Below are 20,454 nucleotides of genomic sequence, written 5' to 3'. Positions count from 1 at the left end.
TCTCAGCGTGAGACATTTGCAGGTGGTGTGGCCGCTGTGTACAGGTAAGCCCCCCAACTGGGCTGAATTCAGTCTGAAGCGGAGCATGGGACGTGGCAGCAGAGCTCACATGTGCAGCAGGGCTAGCCAGAAGTTCTGGGAGCTCACAAGCAAGCCTCAAGTTGCAGGTCATGGCCAGGAAGCCTGTTGTGTGAGCAGCAGTTTGGTAGCTGAGGTCTGCCCAGAGAAGCCAAAGACAGCAAGAAAACACCCGTCTGTCTAGACGTACAACATGACGTGAACACAATGGGGCTGGCTCTGATGTGCAATGCTGCCTTTGAGCCATTGCTGCACTGTTTTTTAGACAAAACGGGGAAGATCTTGCTGTGTCCAGTGCTTATGAAGCATGACTTCTAGCCTGAATCATAGTGAGGGATGCGCGTGGTTGAACAAGTCACATCATGGTGATACTCAGCTGGTGCTGACCGCTGAATATTTGGTCTCTAAAAATTACAGTGCCCATTGCTCAGTGGAAAACGCTTTGGGTTAAGTCACAAAAGGTTTTCTGTCACACGCTTAGAGGCAACAGGTATTGAAAATGGTCATTGCCTACTGGTTTGTTCTCAGAAAGCGGCTCTCAGAAAGCAGCTGCCTATCCTCTTTGGCTCTAAGAAACCTGGACCTCTTCTGGCAGCTATCCTGCAGCTCCTGAAAAGTTGGCCAGAGCTCCTTGATGGGTGGAAGTGGCAGGAGGTATTTCCCGTGGCATTTTGCCTGTCAGAGCTTATCAGGTACCCCAGCCTGGAGAGGAAATACCTCACTGCCTGAGCACTGAACTCATCAGTGCTACTCTGCTGTGTGGAGGTTAATTTAACCTCAGGAATCATTTTCCAGCCAGACATATAAAAAGCAAGACACTTGTTCTTTCCTGAGGCCTCGGTGAGGTGCAGGCAGAGCAATGCAGGAAGGAACCTGCAGGCTTTCAGCTGCTCTGCTTCCTTTGCTGCTGACCGGTGTGTCTTGGGTCTGCCAGCATCTGTGGTGACATTCAACACCGAGTGCCTAAGCCCTCTTGGTGAGGTGATGTAGAGCTGTAGCTTTGGATCTTCCTTAGGCTCAAGTGATGCACAGCCCACAGGTTACCTGCAGCCCTGCCTGCCTTGGTGCAGCTGATTTCACAGGGGTGTTGGGCAGAGTGCCTTCAGCTTTGTCCAATTACTTTATCTAGTTAAGGAAGGGCCCAGGAGCACTTCCCTGCTTGCCAGAATATCTGCAAGGTAGTGTGGGGGCCTGCTGGAAGGTGGTTCCTCTGGGTGCAGAGCAGAGCTATGTCCCTGCAGCTCAAGTTGTCAGTGGGGGCAGTTGGGGTCCAGTGCTGAACCTGCTTCCTAACCTCGTCCCTCTTCCTCCCACAGAGCGAGGAGGTGGCGCGGCAGCTGGCAAGGCTTGGCTTCATCGGCTCCGGGGATGTGCTGTGTCAGGAGGAGTTTGAGGCCCAGCAGGCAGCAGCAGCGGGACTCACGGCATCGGCTCCTCAGAAGTAAGTGCGTGCCCATGGTGCTTCTCACTGGGCACCTGCCCTGGAGCTTTCTGGAAGTTCTTTCACCCCTGCTGAATTCCTCCCACTCTCTCCCTCAAATGAAGCCATCCCCAAAAGCAGAGTCCTGTCTGTCAGGCCTGGTTTGTGGCAGGGATTGCATTGTGTCTCCACACCCTTCCCTTTGCTTCCAATAACCGTCAGGGACATGCAGGAGGAATGAGGCAGCTACGTTGCTTGGGAGTTGGGCTTGGTGATCCTTGTGGGTCCCTCCCAACTCAGTACATTCTATGGTTTGAAGGTGGTAGGTATGTTTGAGACACTGAAATATTGCTGCTTGGGAACAAAGTAGTGTGCTTTGATAGGCAGGTTGTCTTTTTGAAGCTGCAGCCAAGATATAGCAGTTTTCTAACATCTCAGACTTCTGGGATTAATATTTACAGTACGGTGAACATACTGATGGGAAAGAGGTAGCATATGAGAAGGAAAACCTTTTCTTTCCTGGGCCATTGTTAGGCTTTGAGGATTGAGTTGATTGAGTCGTGTAGTCTACAGTCCTTTTCCTGTCAACAGCAATAGGTAAGTTAGTCTTGGACCTTTGCTAGTGTTTCCTTGAGGTCAGGGAGACTGAGGTTGCTGTGGGACTGCATGTTTAACCTAGTGTAGCTGAAACATATCACTCTTAGGCTTATGAGAATGAGCACTTGGGAACTCTTAAATGTCTCAGGAGAAGGGCCTGGTTGGATATTGTTACAAGGTGTCAGCTCTTTTATGTCAGTTATTTCTCTCCCATTCTTCCAAGCCCTTGAAAAGAGCATAGATGTAATCTCCAAAAGTCTCTGACAAAGGAAGTTCAAGCAGTGCATATGGTAGGTTTCTAGGCTTTTTTTTTCCTTTTGGCTTTTGCTATCTCATACTTGTTACAGCACGTGTAACTACAGCACATGCTTTCCAAGAAAACTCAAATTGCGCTGAGAACTCAGTGCTTTGCAGAGCAGCTTCATCATATCTTGGGGCCAGTTCCCTCCACTATACATTTTGTTAGCCTTTTTTCACTCTGTTTAGCCAGTCTGTAAGTGTTAACACATTTAACTGTTTTCTCTTCTGTTTTCTCCATTCGTATACCTCATGAGGGAAGGAAAAAAAGAACAATAAAACCCACAAAAAAACACCTCTCCCCTTTTCCAAATAACCAACTTTTTTTGGTGCCTTGCTGTAAATTATATACCATTGTAATAATGCATTCTTCATCAAGAGGCTGGGTGAATAGTAGAGCTGCTGAGCCATCTTTTCCTCCTGTGGTGCTCTTCTGCTTTCATACTACAGTAAAATTATCTCTTACTAATTTAGCAGCATTAATCAAGTGCCTTTCATAGTGTTTGTGGGCTGAGAACATATGTACGAAGTAGTTACGCTAACACCATACTTCATGTACAGTCCTGTAACAATTTCTATTTCAGGCATAACTTAAGCTTTTTTCAAATAATTGACTGTTGTTTCATTATATGGGGAAACTCATTTTGCAGAATTGAAGGCTTAATTATCTGAATAAAGACAAAAAGGATTTATTTTGTGTCCTATATGTTTAAACTTCCAAGAGCATGTGGCTGGTACTCAGTTTGTGCGCAGCCAAATGAAGCTGATGTTGAGTGTTGGGTTGATGACATCAGGAGAGAAGGCACTGAGCTCCAGCAGCTGACTCGCTGGTCTTGTAATGTTCTTGTAAAGCGTGCTTCCAGACTGCTGATCGGTATTAATCTTACAGAGATTGCATTGGCAGAGGGAAGAACTAAAACCAGAACTCTCAGATGCTCTGTTTGCAGTGGGCTTCCATAACTCCCATTTTACTTTAAGAGTTCCTCTCTCTGTCATTCGAAACACTTAGCGCAGGCTGCATTAGTTGGCAGACTTTTGCTGTCGTGCCTCCTGCTTCTGCAGCTGTATCACTAAACAATCATAAACTTATTTTTGGAACTGGGGTTGCCTTAAACCAAGTTTAGTAACAGGGAAGCTCTAAATTGCAACAAATGAGCTCTAAGCCTAGTTCTTGTGGAATAACAACAACCTAGCAAGACAGAAATCAACAGATGATTTCGAATAGTAGCCAACTTAAGCATAAAGAAGGTTTTCATTCTTTGGGCGCTTCTATTTTTCTTTTTTTTTTTTTTTTTTTAATTTTCTTAAATGTAATGGTCACTGTTTGCTCAAGAGCTGCATTTTTGTGTCTTGACTAACTAACAGTAGAAAAAGCGGCTTTGGTGTAGCGACATGTTATTACCGTATTGCAAAGCTGTCCTGATCAGAAGGGCCAGTGTGTTCCTTCAAATGTGTTCACTGCTGATGCTGTTTTCTACTGAATCTTTACCTCAGCTTTCCAAAAGCCTCTTGCTTAGTTAAATAGCCTCATCAGCTAAGGCACGTGCTTGGTAGGGTTGGTAGGGCTTCTGTTACAAATGGTGAAAATAAGATGTGTACAAGTTGCAGAAAATGGATTTGGGTGGGCTGGTGGGGGGAGGTTGTCTGTAAAAGATCAGTTCCTTTAAAATCCTTTGCCCTTTTTCCAGTAAAAGTGGACATGGTCACAGTCTTAGGTTTGGGTGTGTTTTTGCTAAGAACAAAAGAACAGGATAATAAAAAGTGAACCACAGACTGTGAGACTCAGAAGCAGAAAATGCCTTCTGTTCTTAGCAACAAGGTTGTACATGTGTTCCTTTAGCATCTGAATTGAAGAGGGTTGAGCCCTAGGGTTTGCTTTTCTTTAACACCAGTAAACTGGAAACAAGAGTGGATTTTGTGATTTATTTTTTTTTCCTTTTCCTTTTTATTTTTATTTTTTATTAGACCATCACTAAATGCTTGTGAGGTTCTTGGTGGTTCTTTCTGTTGTCCTGAATGACAGAAGTGAGATAATTTCATGTTCCTGAAAAGTTTCATGTAACTTCTGCGATATTGATGTTAGAGAGGAGCTGTGTTTCATCTGAAAAATCCTAAAATAAATAAAACTCTGACATCAGTGCATGTCTGTTTAAATGAAGAAAGGACAGAAAAGAACTGTTATTCCTCTCAACTGCACATACAGTTTTGCCTTCTGGTGCTTTAAGTCCCTCTTCTGACTCAAGATACCGTTGCAGCAATAGGTTGTAACTGCTTTTGTGTTTTGAAGCCTGGATCCTGCTGCATGGACTTGATGACATCCGTAGCCAGATTTTAATGTGGCATTAATGCTTCTGCTTATAGGGGGGCTACTCTGCTTTCACATGTACATGAAGTGACTTCGGAATTGCACCTGAGTCTTCACTACCTCCAGGATTTAATTTTAAACACCACAAATAAAACTGCAAATTGCTTCCATTTCAACTCCTGCTCTACCCATGTCCATATTGGACAGGTGTCTTTGACACTGCTCCTGGTCGTGGGGTGGATTCCATAGCTTTGAGTTGTCTTTGTTCCCTGTCTTATGTGCATGGAGCTACCGAAGCTGGCCGAGAAGCGGTGGCTGAAACTAGGAGGATATTTTGGACAGGAATCCTGCGTCTCTCTGCTGCAGGGTTTGAGTGCCTTACTTGATGCAGCCAGGAGGGGCCTCCCTCCACTTAAGATTCACAGCACTTGAGCTTCGGCTGACAGCTTAGTGGTATGAATGGACTCTGACAAGGAGGGGGCAGGAGGAACAAACAAGCAACTGGAACTATCCTTGTTAATTTTGTCCGTGGAAGGAAAGGTTCAGAGTATCAGTGCTTAAAAACACAGGCAGGGCGTTAGAAGTGCCACATGGCTACCTCTGGGCAGGGATATTTACAGCTCTGACCAGAGAAATGCAAAAATAGTGTCTGGGTACAGGCTGCTCTGGAATGGATTGCTGTATCTCTGTCCTCTGAAATGGATCCTTTTCGTGTGTACCTCTTTTCTTTTTTCTTGTTTTTTTTCTTCCCCTCTTGAGAAGAGCATGAGGGTGACTTAGTAGCCCCACAGTCTAGATGCACACATGGGAAGGGGAGAGTGTCCTGGATAGCAGCACCTCTCCCAGGGCTGCTGTTCTGTGGTTTAAAACACAAGCACTGGCCTTTGGAGCAGGGAGGTGAACCCAGAAATGTTCCTTCTGTGCAAATAGCCTGCAGGGTAGCCTTGGAGCTCGGGGGCACAGCAGCAAATGACTGAGCTCGGCTATGCTCCTGGGTGGTAGAAAGCTTTAAGCTTCATCCTCCTGAGGAGGAAATGAAACCTTGCAGCCAGCTGTTCCCAGGGCGTGTGTTAGGCCACCGCATGACAGATGTTACCTTCTCTTTTGTCTTGTGCCCTACCTGATTGAGGAGATACCTTAGCATTTATCATAGGAAGCAGGAAACGCAGCAGAAGGGGGAGCTCGTTTCACTTCTGCAGGCTCTCAGCCTGAGACAGTTGTAGATCAGTTTGCTTTCACATGTTCAGCAAGTGTCCTGCTGAGCACAGTTCATTTAACCTTTCTTTAGGTGTCTGATCCCTTTGTGCTACTCGTCTGTTCCTTCACCCAGGGGGTTTGGGCTCTCTGTCCAAATATCTCTGTCCACAGAACACGTTTTTATGCATAGGGATCTTTCTCTTAAGAAAACAAACAGGTCCAATTAAAATCTGTTCCTATTACAAACAGGCTGGAAAACGAGTGTTTCTGTACATGGGTCAATAGTAGGTCTGCAGCCGTTCTCTCTCTTTTTTTTTTTTTAAAGTGTTCCTCAGTGTTATGAAATTCAATGGAAATATGTAAACTTCAGGACTCTGTACTTAACGGTAACTTAATACTTCTAATGTATTTCAATGTATGGCGATGTGGGAAATGCCAAATCCCAAAACAATTAGATATGTATGATGTTAAGTGCAACATCTTCCTAACAAAATTGTTGGTTAGGGTCTTCCATGTGTGTGCCAGTGGTCTAACGGCTCTTCCTGCAAACAAAAAGGCAAAAGAGCAGTCTGTCAAAAGCAAGCCTTTGTTCAGTGCCCAGATTTCAAATCTGGAGTTTGACTCTTTCAAACCTTCTCCTTCTTGTGCTAGAGTGACTCTGTGCAGTGCAAGCCTTGTGGAATCAGCTGTGGCTGCCAAGAAGAGACTGAAAAGCTAAATGACAACCTCTTTGTTGAAGTTCCTTCCAGAGCACTTCCCTTCTATGATTCAAGCTGTTGCCGAGTATCGCATAGATGCTCCTTCAGACAGAAAAAGCAGAAAGGGATGGATCTGTTGATTCATAGAGGAACACAGGAAGTGACCTCTGAATACACTTGGGGATTTTAGAGGAAAGCGGTGTGATTTGGGAAGGAGCGAATGCGGAAGGTCCCTGCCTTTCCCCTTGTGGCTCATAAATTAATATGGGCTTGGACAGGGACAGTGCCTTCACTGAGGAGAGACAAAGGAGAAAGGTAGGGACTCTGCTAGCAAGTGCATCCAATTGCCTTAGTGGAAGGACACAGGGAATGTGTGATGCTCTTAGATTGCTGGGGTGGCTAGTGTCTCACAGCACAGGCTAGATTGAGGGACAACTGTTTTAAACACTTCTGGCTTTTTAGTTGGCATTAAAAATATGGAAGGAACCTACTCATTCCTAGGCCAAAATGGTGGAAGGCACCAAGGTGCCCCCCTTTGCCTTGAATCAACCACAAAAGTTCCACGGAGGCTTTGCAGAGCCTAGGCCCTGCAGATGCAGAGAGCTGCTTCTGCTTTTGTCCCCTGACAAATCTCCCCCAGAGCCATTACTAAGCTCTGATAAAATTTTTTTCTGTGATGTTATGGAAAAAGTATGGTTCATTATATTTCCTATCAACATGTCTCTGTGCTCCTAGCACTTGCTGGGACTAGAGGCCAGACGGCTTCAGTCACGTGGCTGACATTCTGCTTCTTGGCTCAACCAGAGTGAGTAAGAATTGGAGAACGTGCAAGAAAATCCATGGCAGGAGTATCTTAGACCTCTCCTGTTCTTCCTCCTTTTTATAAGCCCATAATGTGTAGATAACATTTAGATTGATATCAGTGTTGGAAGGCTTCTCGGAGTTGAATTTGTTTGAAGGTTGCACATGTCTCAGTAATTCAAGATCAGGTAAACAGAGCAATCTGGAACAGCCTTATGAATATTTCATGGTGGCCCTTCTGGCCCAGGGAAAATATCTTTTTTGGACATCTTTATGCTCTTTCCATGTTTCTTCTCCTTCTCCACCCGCTCCTTTAGAGATTGTTAAACCGGTACCTTAGTAGGAAGGGGAGGATGACCCATTCCTGACTCTAAACCTGATAGCAGGATGGAGACCACAGCTTTCTCTTTACGTTTTTATCGCTTGTTTTGCTGTTGTAACAGCAGCAGCATCCTGTTCTTAGCCATTCAGTACAAAGCAGCATGCTTTCTCAGACTAATGAAGGAAGGAGACAAGTGCAAATCCTACTCTTTTTTAGAAAACCGACTCTCTGATGTTTTTTTGTTGAGGATACAGATGTCTGGTAGCAATTTGTGCTTCTGTCACGATTTGAAATTTCTGAGTTCCAGCCATAGAAAGGAGTGGGCTTGAGAATTATTTCACCCTTGCTTCTTAAGCACAAAGCAGAATTAAATAGTGGGAGATGAGTTAGTTGGTTGTGTCTCAGAACTGTGCTAGTTGGTAGCATCAGTGCTAGGTGCTGATGGCTGTGGTCTCTATCCCTTATGAGGCTTAAAATTGTTCTGCATTTCCTGCTTTATCTTGTCACCTACACCAGTCTCGTGTCTAGAGGTTTTCCACCCTCTTTAAAGCTCAATTTCTCTAGAAAAATAAAGCCTCTTTCACCTACGTTCAGTCTTCACTTTCAGGCAAATAACTATAAATCTGTAAATGATCATATACCTCTAATGCCTTTTTTTTTCCATTTCCTGTATGTCCTGGTAAGGAAGGACATAAATATCATCACAATTTTTACCATATCTGGGGACCATTCATTTTGCAGCACGTGAGAGCTGTCCCCCAATTGCTTGCACACCTGAGCAGTTTTTGATAATTCCAAGTGTTATGTCCTTAATGTCCTGAATACAATATCAAATGTTTTTTGAAGAGGTCCAGGTGTGTTTGGGTGGCTTTCTACTCTAGGCAGTGAGTTTGTTACAATAACAGAAATGTTTTTTCACCTGGAAGTGTGTCAGAGTAATCAACATTCTTTGCCTAAGAACAAATTGGTCCTTTTTTTTTTTTCTTTATAAATTGTGGATAGTTTGGGGAAAATATTTGGAATAAATAAATGAAATGTGTTTAAGTAGGTGCTGGAAAAAGTTTCCTTTTCAGAGGGATGGTTTGTTATTTTGCAAGTAATCTTCAGGCAAAGGAAACCGAGTCCAGGAAATGGATTTGCCTGTGGATTTCTGCAGCTCATAATCTGCTGGTTCAGATTTCTTTTGGACAAGATAGATAGAAAAAAACAAACCCTAGTTAAGATGTGCTAAATATCTAGAAAAGATAAATAGTTGATGAAGAATTTGATACCTATTTCCTTTTGGCATAACTTTGCCTAAGGCAGGGATGCTGAAATGTCTGCATCTTCTTCCAGCTAACGTGCCATGCGAGCATGCATCTTCAAAGAGCTGAAATTCAGCCGCTCAGTATTAACTGAAAAACAAAGGAGCTTTCTTCCTCTGAAGTATATCAAGCATTTCAATCTTTTGCAAAACCATACTGTTGAGCTGAAATACTCCTCTGCAACAAAGTAAAAGGAGAACTGCAGGCCCACGCCAAGGACTAGACTGAATTTTCTTCCTGGCCACCTCCTATGTAGTGAATGGCGAGTTGTGAAAAAGGTACCGGCAGGAGCTCTGTTGTGGTAAGGAAGCAGCTTTCACAAATGTACATGTTTCACCTGTACGGAAGCTAAAGGTCTGGCCAAAGCTACTTGCCTAAACATTTCCATATCTGGCTGTCTTGACTGCTCAAAGCCTGAATTCCTTTGGAGTGCAAACCTGCTTGAGGATCACAGGCAGCTCAGTGTTTCAAGTTAAGAGTTTTTGATGCGTAAAGCTTGTTGGTTTCTTTGCATCCTTCCTGTGGGGGAGCTGATGCACGGATAGGCACCAAGTGAGCAAAGTTGTAAAAGCCAGTCTCGCTTGGTTCTTACTGAGCAGTTGCAGCACCGAGGCTGGGCAGTGCTGCCTCAGCTGAGAATTCAGCCCCTTTCTTAGGGCCACCTACTGGAAGAGGAACTGTTGCATTTTCATGAGTCTTCCCGACAGAGCATCTTATAGTGTAACTCTGCGTGCTTTTGGAAACATGCAACATGTTTGTCTAGTTCATCTTCTAGGATCTGTTTCTGCTATGAGATGTTCTGCTGTTTTTCTTCACACTCCATGTGTGAGTGGCACAGGAACAAGGCCAACATCTTCTCTGGTGTGTATCCCTGGAGAGGGCTGCAGAGTTGGTGGGGGCAGCGTCAGCTGTCAGCTTGGGCTGCCTCAAAAGATACGTATGCTGAATTACAAACTAACATCAAAAAGGAGAGTTCTTTGCATGACTTTTCCTAGGAACTTGTGACATGTTGTGCCCCACCAAGGCAGCCTATTTTCAGATAATGTCACTTTTTGCACTCCAGCTGAGGTACTGAATCCTCACAGAATTCACTACATTAGTTTCTAAAAGGCAAATAGTAATAATGTCTCCATATCCGAGTTTTAGCTGTGTTTAAGCCCTTTTACAAGTAAGCGTCAGGTTTGGCAGTAGCATGTGGATTCTTACGTTTAAACTTAGTAAAAGAACTAGGGTACTAGAATGAACTATTTCAAACAAAACCCCAAACCCCCAAACTTGCTGTTAAAACTACTTGGAATAAAAACAAACAGGAAAAAAAGCAGCTGGAGTATGTGTGAAACCCTTTGACAGTAGTAGACAAGAGCTGGTAGTAGATGATATAGGAGGCCCTATATCTTCAGTTTTGTGTGGTTTTCCATGCAGAACCATGTGAGAGAAATTTTCTTCTACTGCTTTGGTGGCTAAATCTTGTCTTGCTTTTACAATTGTGGTGCTCAGAAATTCTCCATAATGCTCCTGCAGGGTGTTGGCTGCTGTTTGCATGCTGGCACACCTAGTGTCTCACTCAGAGTGCAGGTGGCAGCCATCAGTTTCCTCCCAAATCAAGGTAGAGATCTCAGCACCGGGGCATTCATTACAGCAGGAGTCTTCCTCCTCACACATTCTCATATTCGTGCTTCAGCTGAATCATGTCTGGTCATGTTTCTTTCAATTGTCTTGCCAATATTGTTTTTTTTGTTTTGTTTTTAAATCCAGGCAACAATTGTATATTAAAAGTAGTTTCTGTGTGGTGGTGTGTTAGCTTGGGATCTTCATGCATCTTTTTCAACGAATTCATGAGGTATTTGAGGGTGTTCAGTCTTGAGATAAATGAAATCTTTTATTTCCAAGCATGTTTTTTTTTTGAATTGCAGTAGAAAAGTGATGTCCCCTGTTAACTTTTTTCTAAATAAAGTTATGAAGCTGTCTGTAGCATTATTGCTATGCTTGTCTTCTAGCAAGACGTTAAACTCTATTTTGTAACTTAAATTGCAAAGGGTTTTTAGCGTGGTGTTTCTTCTGCATGTGTAATTTTTCTTTATGGTATTTGCATGTTGAGCTTGTATTTTTTTTATAAACTACAGTTCTGTTTGGTCACTGGGAAGCAGTGGGCCACAACGTTACATCAGGATAATACACTTGTAAATGGTTGACTTGCACATTCTTTAGATTGTTAAGGATGTGGTACTGGTCCACAACAGCCAGCAAGTTCTTTGTTTTAGGCTGGCTTTGGAATAACAATCCAAAATTTGTATGAAAACAATGAAAAAAACTTGCCGAGGCGACCGGCTCCGGGGCAGACGCGTGCTGCAGCGGAGCGCGGGATCGGGACAGGCAGGGCTATTTTTCGGGCATCGAGCCTACGTGAGGGAGCCGCCAGGCACCGGCAGCCCTCGTGAGGGAGGCTGACGAGGCGTAGGCGGAGCCAGCAGCGTCAGCGACAGCTCCTCCCCCCGGCCGTTCAAAGGCAGCCCTTAGGGAGCGCGAGCGACCAGGAGCGCGGCGACCAGGGCCGGCAAACAGGGAGTGACGCGGCAGTTAGCGAGGCAGTGAGCGCGGGCAGGAAGGGCGGGGACCCATCGTCGCTCTGTTGCAGCTACCTCTCCCTTCCGTGCTTGTAACCTGCTTGCGTAGAACCTGACCATGGTATCAACCAGGCAGAAAACCGTGGCCTCCACATCTCGTGCGGCATCTCCAGCCTCGGTCACCACGGTGGCTACTCAGACGGAGGGCTCCGGGAAACACGCAGCCGTCCAGGTCCTGGGCTGCAGAGTGTGCCCCAGCCTTCTGTCGGTCTCCGACAGCAGTGGTGGGTATGCCTGTGGGAGGTGTGCCCAGGTTGAAGAACTGCTCAGCCAGGTAGCGGTGCTCCGGGAGGAGGTGAACAGGCTCAGGAGCATCAGGGAATCGGAGATGGAAATTGACTGGTGGAGGTGCACTCTACCCTCTCTGAGGCAGGTTCATGAGCCTGCCACAGCACAGGCGTCTCCTGTTATGCAGAAGACGGAGGTTCCCTCCTCCTGCCAGGCAGCGGGAGGAGACCTAGATCAAGGGGGGGAATGGAGGCAGGTGCCTATTCGGGGTGGTAGGCGAGCCCTCTCTCTGCCCACCTCACCTTCTCATCTACCCTTAAATAATCGATATGAAGGACTAGAACAAGACAATCCGAATGATAAAGTAGATAAAAACCCGTCCCAGCTGGAGGGGGCGCCTAAGACAAGGCGACCTACACACCGCATGGCCACATCATCCTTCAAAAAAGAAAGAAGGGCTATTGTTATGGGGGGCTCCCTTCTGAAAGGGACAGAGGGACCAATATGCCGACCGGACCCAACCCGCAGAGAAGTCTGTTGCCTCCCTGGGGCTCGGGTGAGAGACTTCACCAAGAAAGTCCAGCGCCTGGTACGGCCCACTGACTACTACCCGCTACTGGTCTTTCAGGCTGGTAGCGATGAAGTAGCAACGAGAAGTCCGAAGGCGATCAAAAGAGACTTTAGGGATTTGGGGCGACTACTTAGAGGATCAGGGGCGCAGGTTGTGTTTGCCTCTGTCCTTCCGATAGGGGGGATCGAAGCTGAAAGGCGTGCTGTTCACATAAACTCGTGGCTTCGAGACTGGTGTGACCGGCAGAACTTTGGGTTCTTTGATCACGGGAAGGTCTATGCTACACAGGGCCTGGTGGCACTGGATGGGATGTGCCTCTCTCGAAGAGGGGTAAGGATCTTTGGTCAGGAGTTGGCAGGGCTGATAGATAGGGCTTTAAACTAGAGTCGAAGGGGGAAGGGGCTAAAACCAGGCATGCCGGTGAAGACCTAAGGGAAGGTACGCTAGAATCAGAGGGGCTGGGTGCCAGTGAGGTCCTTCGGGCAGATCCACAAGGTGCTGAGTGTAAGGAGACGCACCTGAAGTGCTTCTACACGAACGCACGCAGTATGAGGGATAAAATGGATGAGCTAGAAGTCCTGGCCCAGTCCTGCAACTACGATATCATCGGCATAAGCGAAACCTGGTGGGATGAGTCCTGTGACTGGGGTGTTGCGATAGATGGTTACAGGCTCTTCAGGAGGGACAGGCAGGGTAGGCGAGGTGGCGGGGTGGCGATGTATGTGAAGCAGGGGCTGGACTGTGTGGAACTTCAGGTCGGAGATGGCAAAGTTGAGAGCCTCTGGGTAAGGATCAAGGGACGAACGAATAAAGGGGATGTCGTTGTGGGAGTCTATTACAGACCGCCTGGCCAGGACGATAGCGCCGATAAATTATTCTTTACAGAACTAAGAGAGGCCTCGAGATTAACTCCCCTTGTCCTTATGAGGGACTTCAACTTGCCAGACGTTAACTGGGAGTGCCACACGGCTGACACGAGCAAGTCCAGGAGGTTCATGAAGCACCTAGATGATAACTTCTTGGTGCAGGTGCTAACGGAGCCAACTAGGAAAGGTGCCCTCCTAGACCTGTTGCTAGAAAACAGAGAGGGTCTGGTGGGAGATGTGGTGATTGGTGGCCGCCTTGGTCAAAGCGACCATGAAGTGGTTGAGTTCAAAATTTACGGTGACAGAAAGAAAAGTGCCACCAAAACCTCATCCCTAGATATGGGGAAAGCGGACTTCAGGCTGCTCAGGGAACTAGTCAGCAAGGTCCCCTGGGAAACTGCTCTTGAAGGCTTCGATGTCCACCAGTGCTGGTCATTCTTTAAACGATGCCTCCTAGAAGCACAAGATCAAGCAATTCCTAAATATCGCAAGTCAGGCAGGCGGGGCAGGAGGCCGGCGTGGCTGACCAGGAACATTCTAATGGAGATTAGGCGGAAACAGAGAGTGTTTCGCTACTGGAAGGAGGGCCAGGTGTCATGGAAAGAATACAGGGATGCCGTTCGTGTTTGTAGGCAGAAAATTCGTGTGGCCAAAGCACACCTTGAGTTGAAGCTGGCTGTGTCTGAGAGAAAATAAAAAGGGCTTTTTCAGATATGTGAATGGAAAAAGGAGAACTAAAGAATACATAGGGCCGCTCCTTGATAGGGAAGGTCTCCTCACAGACAATGACATAGGCAAAGCAGAGATGCTTAACGCCTTCTTCGCCTCTGTCTTCAATGCCGATGATGGGCTTCGGGACCCAGGGTGCCCTGAGCTAGAGGACTGGGACGGTGGGGATGACAAACTCCCAACCGACCCTGAACGTGTGCGGGATTTGCTACTCCACCTGGATCCCTACAAGTCCATGGGTCCGGATGGGATTCATCCCCGGGTGCTGAAAGAGCTGGCGGACGTCATCGCGGAACCTCTCTCAATTATTTTTCAACGATCCTGGGAATTTGGAGAGGTCCCGGTAGACTGGAAGCTGGCAAATGTTGTGCCGATTTACAAGAAGGGTCAGAAAGAAGACCCTAGCAATTACAGGCCTGTCAGTCTCACGTCAGTGCCTGGTAAAATCATGGAGAAGATGGTTCTCGAACTTATTGAGGCGCACCTGGGGGACAAAGCAGTCATTGGTCCCAGCCAGCATGGGTTTGTGAAAGGCAGGTCCTGCCTAACTAACCTGATTTCCTTTTATGATAAGATCACCCGTATGATGGACCAAGGGAAACCAGCTGATGTGATTTTTTTGGACTTCAGCAAGGCTTTTGACACGGTTTCCCATAGGATCCTACTGGACAAAATGTCCACCATACAGCTAAATAAAAACATCATACGATGGGTGAGCAATTGGCTAACGGGCAGGGCCCAAAGGGTTATGGTAAATGGGGCTGCGTCAGGCTGGCGGGCGGTCACCAGTGGGGTCCCTCAAGGCTCGATTTTAGGGCCGGTACTTTTCAATATTTTTATAAACGATCTGGATATAGGAATAGAAGGTATTTTGAGCAAGTTTGCTGATGACACCAAACTTGGAGGAGTTGTGGACTCGAATGAGGGTGGAAAGGCCTTGCAGAGGGATCTGGATAGGTTAGAGAGCTGGGCGATCACCAACCGCATGAAGTTCAATAAGAGCAAGTGCCGGGTCCTGCACCTGGGACGGGGAAACCCTGGCTGCACGTACAGACTGGGCGATGAGACGCTGGAGAGCAGCCTAGAAGAGAGGGATCTGGGGGTCGTGGTAGACAGCAAGTTGAATATGAGCCAGCAGTGTGCCCTGGCGGCCAGGAGGGCCAACCGTGTCCTGGGGTGCATCAAGCACGGCATCGCTAGTAGGTCAAGGGAGGTGATTGTCCCGCTCTACTCTGCGCTGGTGCGGCCTCACCTCGAGTACTGTGTGCAGTTCTGGGCACCACAGTATAAAAAGGACATGAAACTGTTGGAGAGTGTCCAGAGGAGGGCTACGAAGATGGTGAAAGGCCTGGAGGGGAAGACGTACGAGGAACGGCTGAGGTCACTGGGCCTGTTCAGCCTGGAGAAGAGGAGGCTGAGGGGAGACCTCATCACAGTCTACAACTTCCTCGTAAGGGGGTGTCGAGAGGCAGGAGACCTTTTCTCCATTAACACCAGTGACAGGACCCGCGGGAACGGGGTTAAGCTGAGGCAGGGGAAATTTAGGCTCGACATCAGGAGGGGGTTCTTCACAGAGAGGGTGGTTGCACACTGGAACAGGCTCCCCAGGGAAGTGGTCACTGCACCGAGCCTGTCTGAATTTAAGAAGAGATTGGACTGTGCACTTAGTCACATGGTCTGAACTTTTGGGTAGACCTGTGCGGTATCAAGAGTTGGACTTGATGATCCTTAAGGGTCCCTTCCAACTCAGGATATTCTATGATTCTATGATTCTATGATTCTATAAACAGGACTGACTTGGAGGTAGTTGCAACAGCCCAGAAGGTATATCATAACCCAGAAGTCTCACTGCTGAATGACAGTCGTCTGCTTGAAGCTTATTTCATCTGTATAGGTAGGCAGGATTTTTATTTTTTTTTTTCCCTATAGACATCTGTTTATATTTTTCTGTATTGGCTGTACTTTGTCCTTCAACTGCCTGCTCACAAAACCTCATGAAGTCATTGTATAGCTAGTTAGGGTGTTGATTCTCCCTTAGGCTGAATGATTTCATGTCATAATCAAGCTTTTTCTCCTAATTGCTCTTTCCATTTTCCCTGGGCTCAACAGCACACATCCAGCAAGCACTCCACTGATGTCCCTTGGTTTAAAAGATAGAAAATAAAGGATGGAAGTAAACAATCAATTTTTTGCAACATTACTTATCCTGGAAAGGGCCTCTTCTCTTATTCCACTGCTAGATTGTTTCCTTAGAAAGCCTTCAGTAGTCAGCTTTCAAACATCCAAGTAGATTGTGTCAACCAGATCATCTTTTTGCATGTCCACTGCTTCAGAGGACTCCAAGAGGTTTGTAAGGCAGGATTCCCCTCAGAGGAGTTGTACTGGTTCTTCTCAAATAGATTGGAAATGAAAGGATTTGAGGGTAAGTGCACAAGAGTGTTCTAGTTCTTAGCCAGAGATCTTTGCCTGCTTTTTCTGTGTCTTGGCACTTGGCTGTAAGTGCTTCCCATCAGTCGACTTTATTGTTGTGTCCACTCAATGCTGGTTTTAAAACAATACAATTTTCTAAAAGCACTTAACCTTGTGTGCCTTTGTTTTGCTTGCATTGGTTTTCAAAGCCCAAGGAAGTACTTGTTAGACTGAAATTTCTAGCACTCCTTAGCCTGGAGGAAGCCTCTCTCTAAATTCAATTTTCAGCCTTTTATTCCCAGTGGTTTATTAATAGTAGCTTTTGATCACCAGTTATGGAGCAGGATACATCCATGTTCAGGCTTTTTGCCAAGCGTCTTACAAGAGGCAACCTTTCTGATGGCACTCGTGGGAATTGTCAGTTAAATAATCACCTAATGAGATGAAGGGAATTCTTAATACAAACAGTAAGTGTGTTTATTTTCACTTTTAGTTCATATGTCTCATTGCAGAGCGGCACGTGAGAGGCAAATGAACTTGATCACCTTTGTATAGTCCTGCCTCCACACCAGTCTGTAAGTTCCAGGCCCGGTGCTTTCTGTGTCTCCTTTGGTCACAACTCCAGTGACCAGTATCTGAGGACAGCTAAGGAACTGTCAGGATGCTATAAATTATGAGTACTTCCATGGGGAATATGTTGGATTTCAGGAAATGAGTTGAACAGCTTTTGGCTGCAGTTTAGATAATGATGCTCCCAGGTCTGGAATTCTCTGAACTGTCAAGAGCTTCTTAATGCCTAGCGTGCTCAGTGACAGGGTTGACAGTGCTTTGGGAACCCTGAACGAAGACAACTGTGGGTGATTTTAGTTACAGGTCAGTGCGAGAAGCATCCAACTGAGGCAGCAGAGATATATGGGAATTCAGATTTGAAAGGAAGCTGCTCTGTGTGAAGGGGCTGAGAGTCTACTTGGTGTGATTTGACAGGTGGCCTGACTTCACCCTTGTTACTGGATGCCTTTATGTGCAGTATCTTCCTGGCACATCCTGTGTTGTTCCTGCTTTCTCCACATGCAGATGTCTACAATCTCTTGTCGCACCACCCTGCCTTTCACAACACAGTTATCTGCCAGTCACATATGCATTTCAGTATGAGTTCCCTGGGTTATGGAACCAGGGATGAGAGCAAGAAGGCTTTTCTGTAGCTCAGTGTTTCTGTGACTGCAATTCTGTAGTGTGTAGGTATTGTCAAGAATGTTTCCTTTTCTCTCTCAGCTCTTCATGGTGTTTCTTTGCAGCTGGTAGATGATCTCACAAGCTATGCTTAATGGCAGGCAGTAGTCCCATCCAAAACTCTGAGAGAGTAAGGGGAGTCTTAGCATGGCTATCACAGGTGAAAGTTAGCCCACTCCTGGAACTTATCTTTAAGTCTTGGGGGGAAAGCTATCTGTTCTAATTAAGGATTGCTCCTCATTGCTGAGGGATATCAGTCTGTGCATGTATTACTAGATGTTGCCTACTGGCCAAGAGAAGAGAATTTTTTACTGCTTGCAATCCTCTGACCTTGCTCCTGTTCTGTTGTGATTGAAACAATGCTGCTTGGTGTCCTGCATAGCTGTTGGAAGTGTTTGCCTGAGAGAACTAGTCAGCAACTAGCTAGCTGCAGTGGCTCCTTTGATATTTCTCGAAGACCTGCAATCTAGGTTGGAGTCCCAAAAACTACAATATGAACTTGCCCATGTGCAGTGCTGCCTGTCCTTCCCAGTGGTCTGGGAGCTAATAATTGACCCACTGGTGTTAATACAGAAATGTGTCCTTTAAAGCAGCAGGAGAATTGCTGTGGCAATATTGGTTAATATAGATTATTCATTTATATTCACAATGCTGCTAGTTGCTATTTGGTCAGATATTTCAGGAATTTTCTTGGGTACATGCCTCTGTATTAAGTGACACAAGAAGGCTGTTGAGTGTATATGTAAGCATGGTTGATTGGTATGGTAACCTTGCACTGAGAAACCAGTGCTTAATAATTTACAGGTCTTTTTTCTGATCCATACTGAAGAGCAATCTGTTTTGCAGTTGGCCTTTTTGCTGAGGATAAATCTCCCACTCTAGTTACCTGCGACAACCTACCTTTGGGGTGTGCTTGAAAGTGAGGAAAAGCTAAAGAAGCCTGGGGAAGGTGTGGTAGTGCTCGGCTCTTTCTTTTGGGAATCCATCAGTACTTACCAGTAGCAGCTAGAGAAGACCCTGGACTTGCAATGCTCTGGCTTGAAGTAGCTGCAAAGCCAGTTTTTGTTATCTGATGGCTTGTTCAGTGTAGGGGGAGTCCTTTGAAGAGCTGAAGCTTCAGTTACCAGCATTATGTCAGAGGAAGGCTTGTAGGGCTTAAAAAGAGAATAGCCAAAGGCAAATGTACTTTATTGGTGTATGGAAAAAATTAGCCTAAAGAAGAATGAGTACACGTCGAAGATCTAGGTAAAAGCATTGTTTTTCAGGCACCAAATGATGCTTTCTCATTGATGTTTCACTACAGAATGCAGTAGGATATTTGGGTTCTTTTTCTGACAGTTAAAATGGGCAGTGGTATTGAAAAATGTGCTGGAAACAAGTGATACAAGTTACCAAACAGTATCATCAAGTCCAGTCCCCGGGCTCCCCAGGGTCTAAGAGCAGTCAGTAATGAGGTGATGGAGCTTATGGCATCCATCATTAAAAGCTGCTTCTGTCCTGCCTCCATGGGGAATAGTAAATACTGTGTTTTTTAGAAATGCTTGAAGAGAGAGAATTGCAGATTAGTGTTTACATTGCAATGTATTTAATTGGTCACAAAATAAATACCACCTGGAGAATCATGATAAGGTGGTTTTGGCAAAGGAAAAGTTGTGTTTCCTTAATCTCTTGCCACTCTTCAAACACATTGCTAAGAGGGAAAGATGACAAACAGTCTGACACAATGTGCTTAAACCTTCCAAATGTCTTTGACAGTAATTGTCCCCTGGGATAGTGAAGTAAGTGACTGTCCTGGTGTGCATCAAACCAGCTTAAAAACCCCAAGGTGTAAGAGTCTTTCATCTCAGCAGAGGACTAACAGCATGGTGGTTCAGTCCTTCGTCCTCATATCCACATTATTTATATCTGTTAATTCCTGAGAAGGTTAAAATACTTCTGAGGAATTTAACTAAACTGTATGGATTAGTACCATGGTGACTAGTGAAATTCAGTGTGGAAAAATGCAAACTTGCTGACAGCAGCAGGAATAGTTCTGAAGTCCTGAAAGAAGAAGAGAAAAGGAAGTAGTAAAGAATTTTCATTGCCATATGTATTGATGAGCCTTGGTCTAAGGAGCGAGTTGTCTGTAGATCCATGAGATTGTGTAATTAACTGTATTGTGACTAAAATCCATTCATTACATGACATTGCTGCACAGATGATGTGAATAAAAAGGCATTACTTGGGATATTGTTAGTACTTCAGGGTAATGATTTCCCATATTGTGGAGTAACTTTAAGTGCCCTTAAAAGGAGGGAGTTCTAGCTGGTTGCTAAAAAGAAGAAAAAGAAGTTAAAACCTTTGTTGGTAAAATGAGTTCATTTTACTACTTTGTGCCTCACTGAGCTCTGAAGAACAGCACTGTCTTTTGTATAAAGGAAAATAACTGTCTGTATGACCTAACTTGAGAGCTGCTGTGGCAGATGTATATTAAAAGATTGGATCAACTTAGGAAGTAGTTCAACGTGAGTCGTGTGCACGCTGGCCCAGAAAATAAGACGACAAACCCAGTAACCATAAGGGCAAGAGTGAGCGAGAATGAAGAACTGGGTTGGACCTACTTGGTATTGTATTTAGTGATCCTTCCTAGCCTGTTGGGCTGATGGTTCATTGGTGTTTCTGATGGTTTCCTCTCTGCTGTGTGACCTTGCCTTCCATCCAGGGGGACCAGGGGCAAATAGGCCTGCCTTGGGTTGTGATCGAGTGCTGTACATGATGCGTATCTAGTAGAAACTTAAA

General features: G+C 45.6%; 1 protein-coding gene across 4 annotated transcripts in view; it reads left to right on the top strand.

Annotated features, from left to right (window-relative positions):
• The window catches only part of CFAP299 (cilia and flagella associated protein 299), a 219,177-nt gene that overhangs the window by 332 nt on the left and 198,391 nt on the right, over positions 1-20,454 (top strand). For all 4 annotated transcript variants that reach the window (XR_013951060.1, XM_080591548.1, XM_080591546.1 and 1 more), the window contains exon 2: positions 1,395-1,519. Coding sequence is in view for 3 of the 4 variants with exons in the window: in XM_080591548.1 (XP_080447674.1) it covers positions 1,395-1,519 (125 nt within the window). In the remaining variant the exon portion in view is untranslated. The remainder of the gene's footprint in view (positions 1-1,394; positions 1,520-20,454) is intronic.

Source organism: Anser brachyrhynchus, assembly GCF_964034855.1.
Source record: "Anser brachyrhynchus genome assembly, chromosome: 4".
NCBI lineage: Eukaryota > Metazoa > Chordata > Aves > Anseriformes > Anatidae > Anser > Anser brachyrhynchus.
The sequence above is the reverse complement of the archived record's forward strand: the minus strand, read 5'-3'. Positions and strand labels throughout refer to the sequence as shown.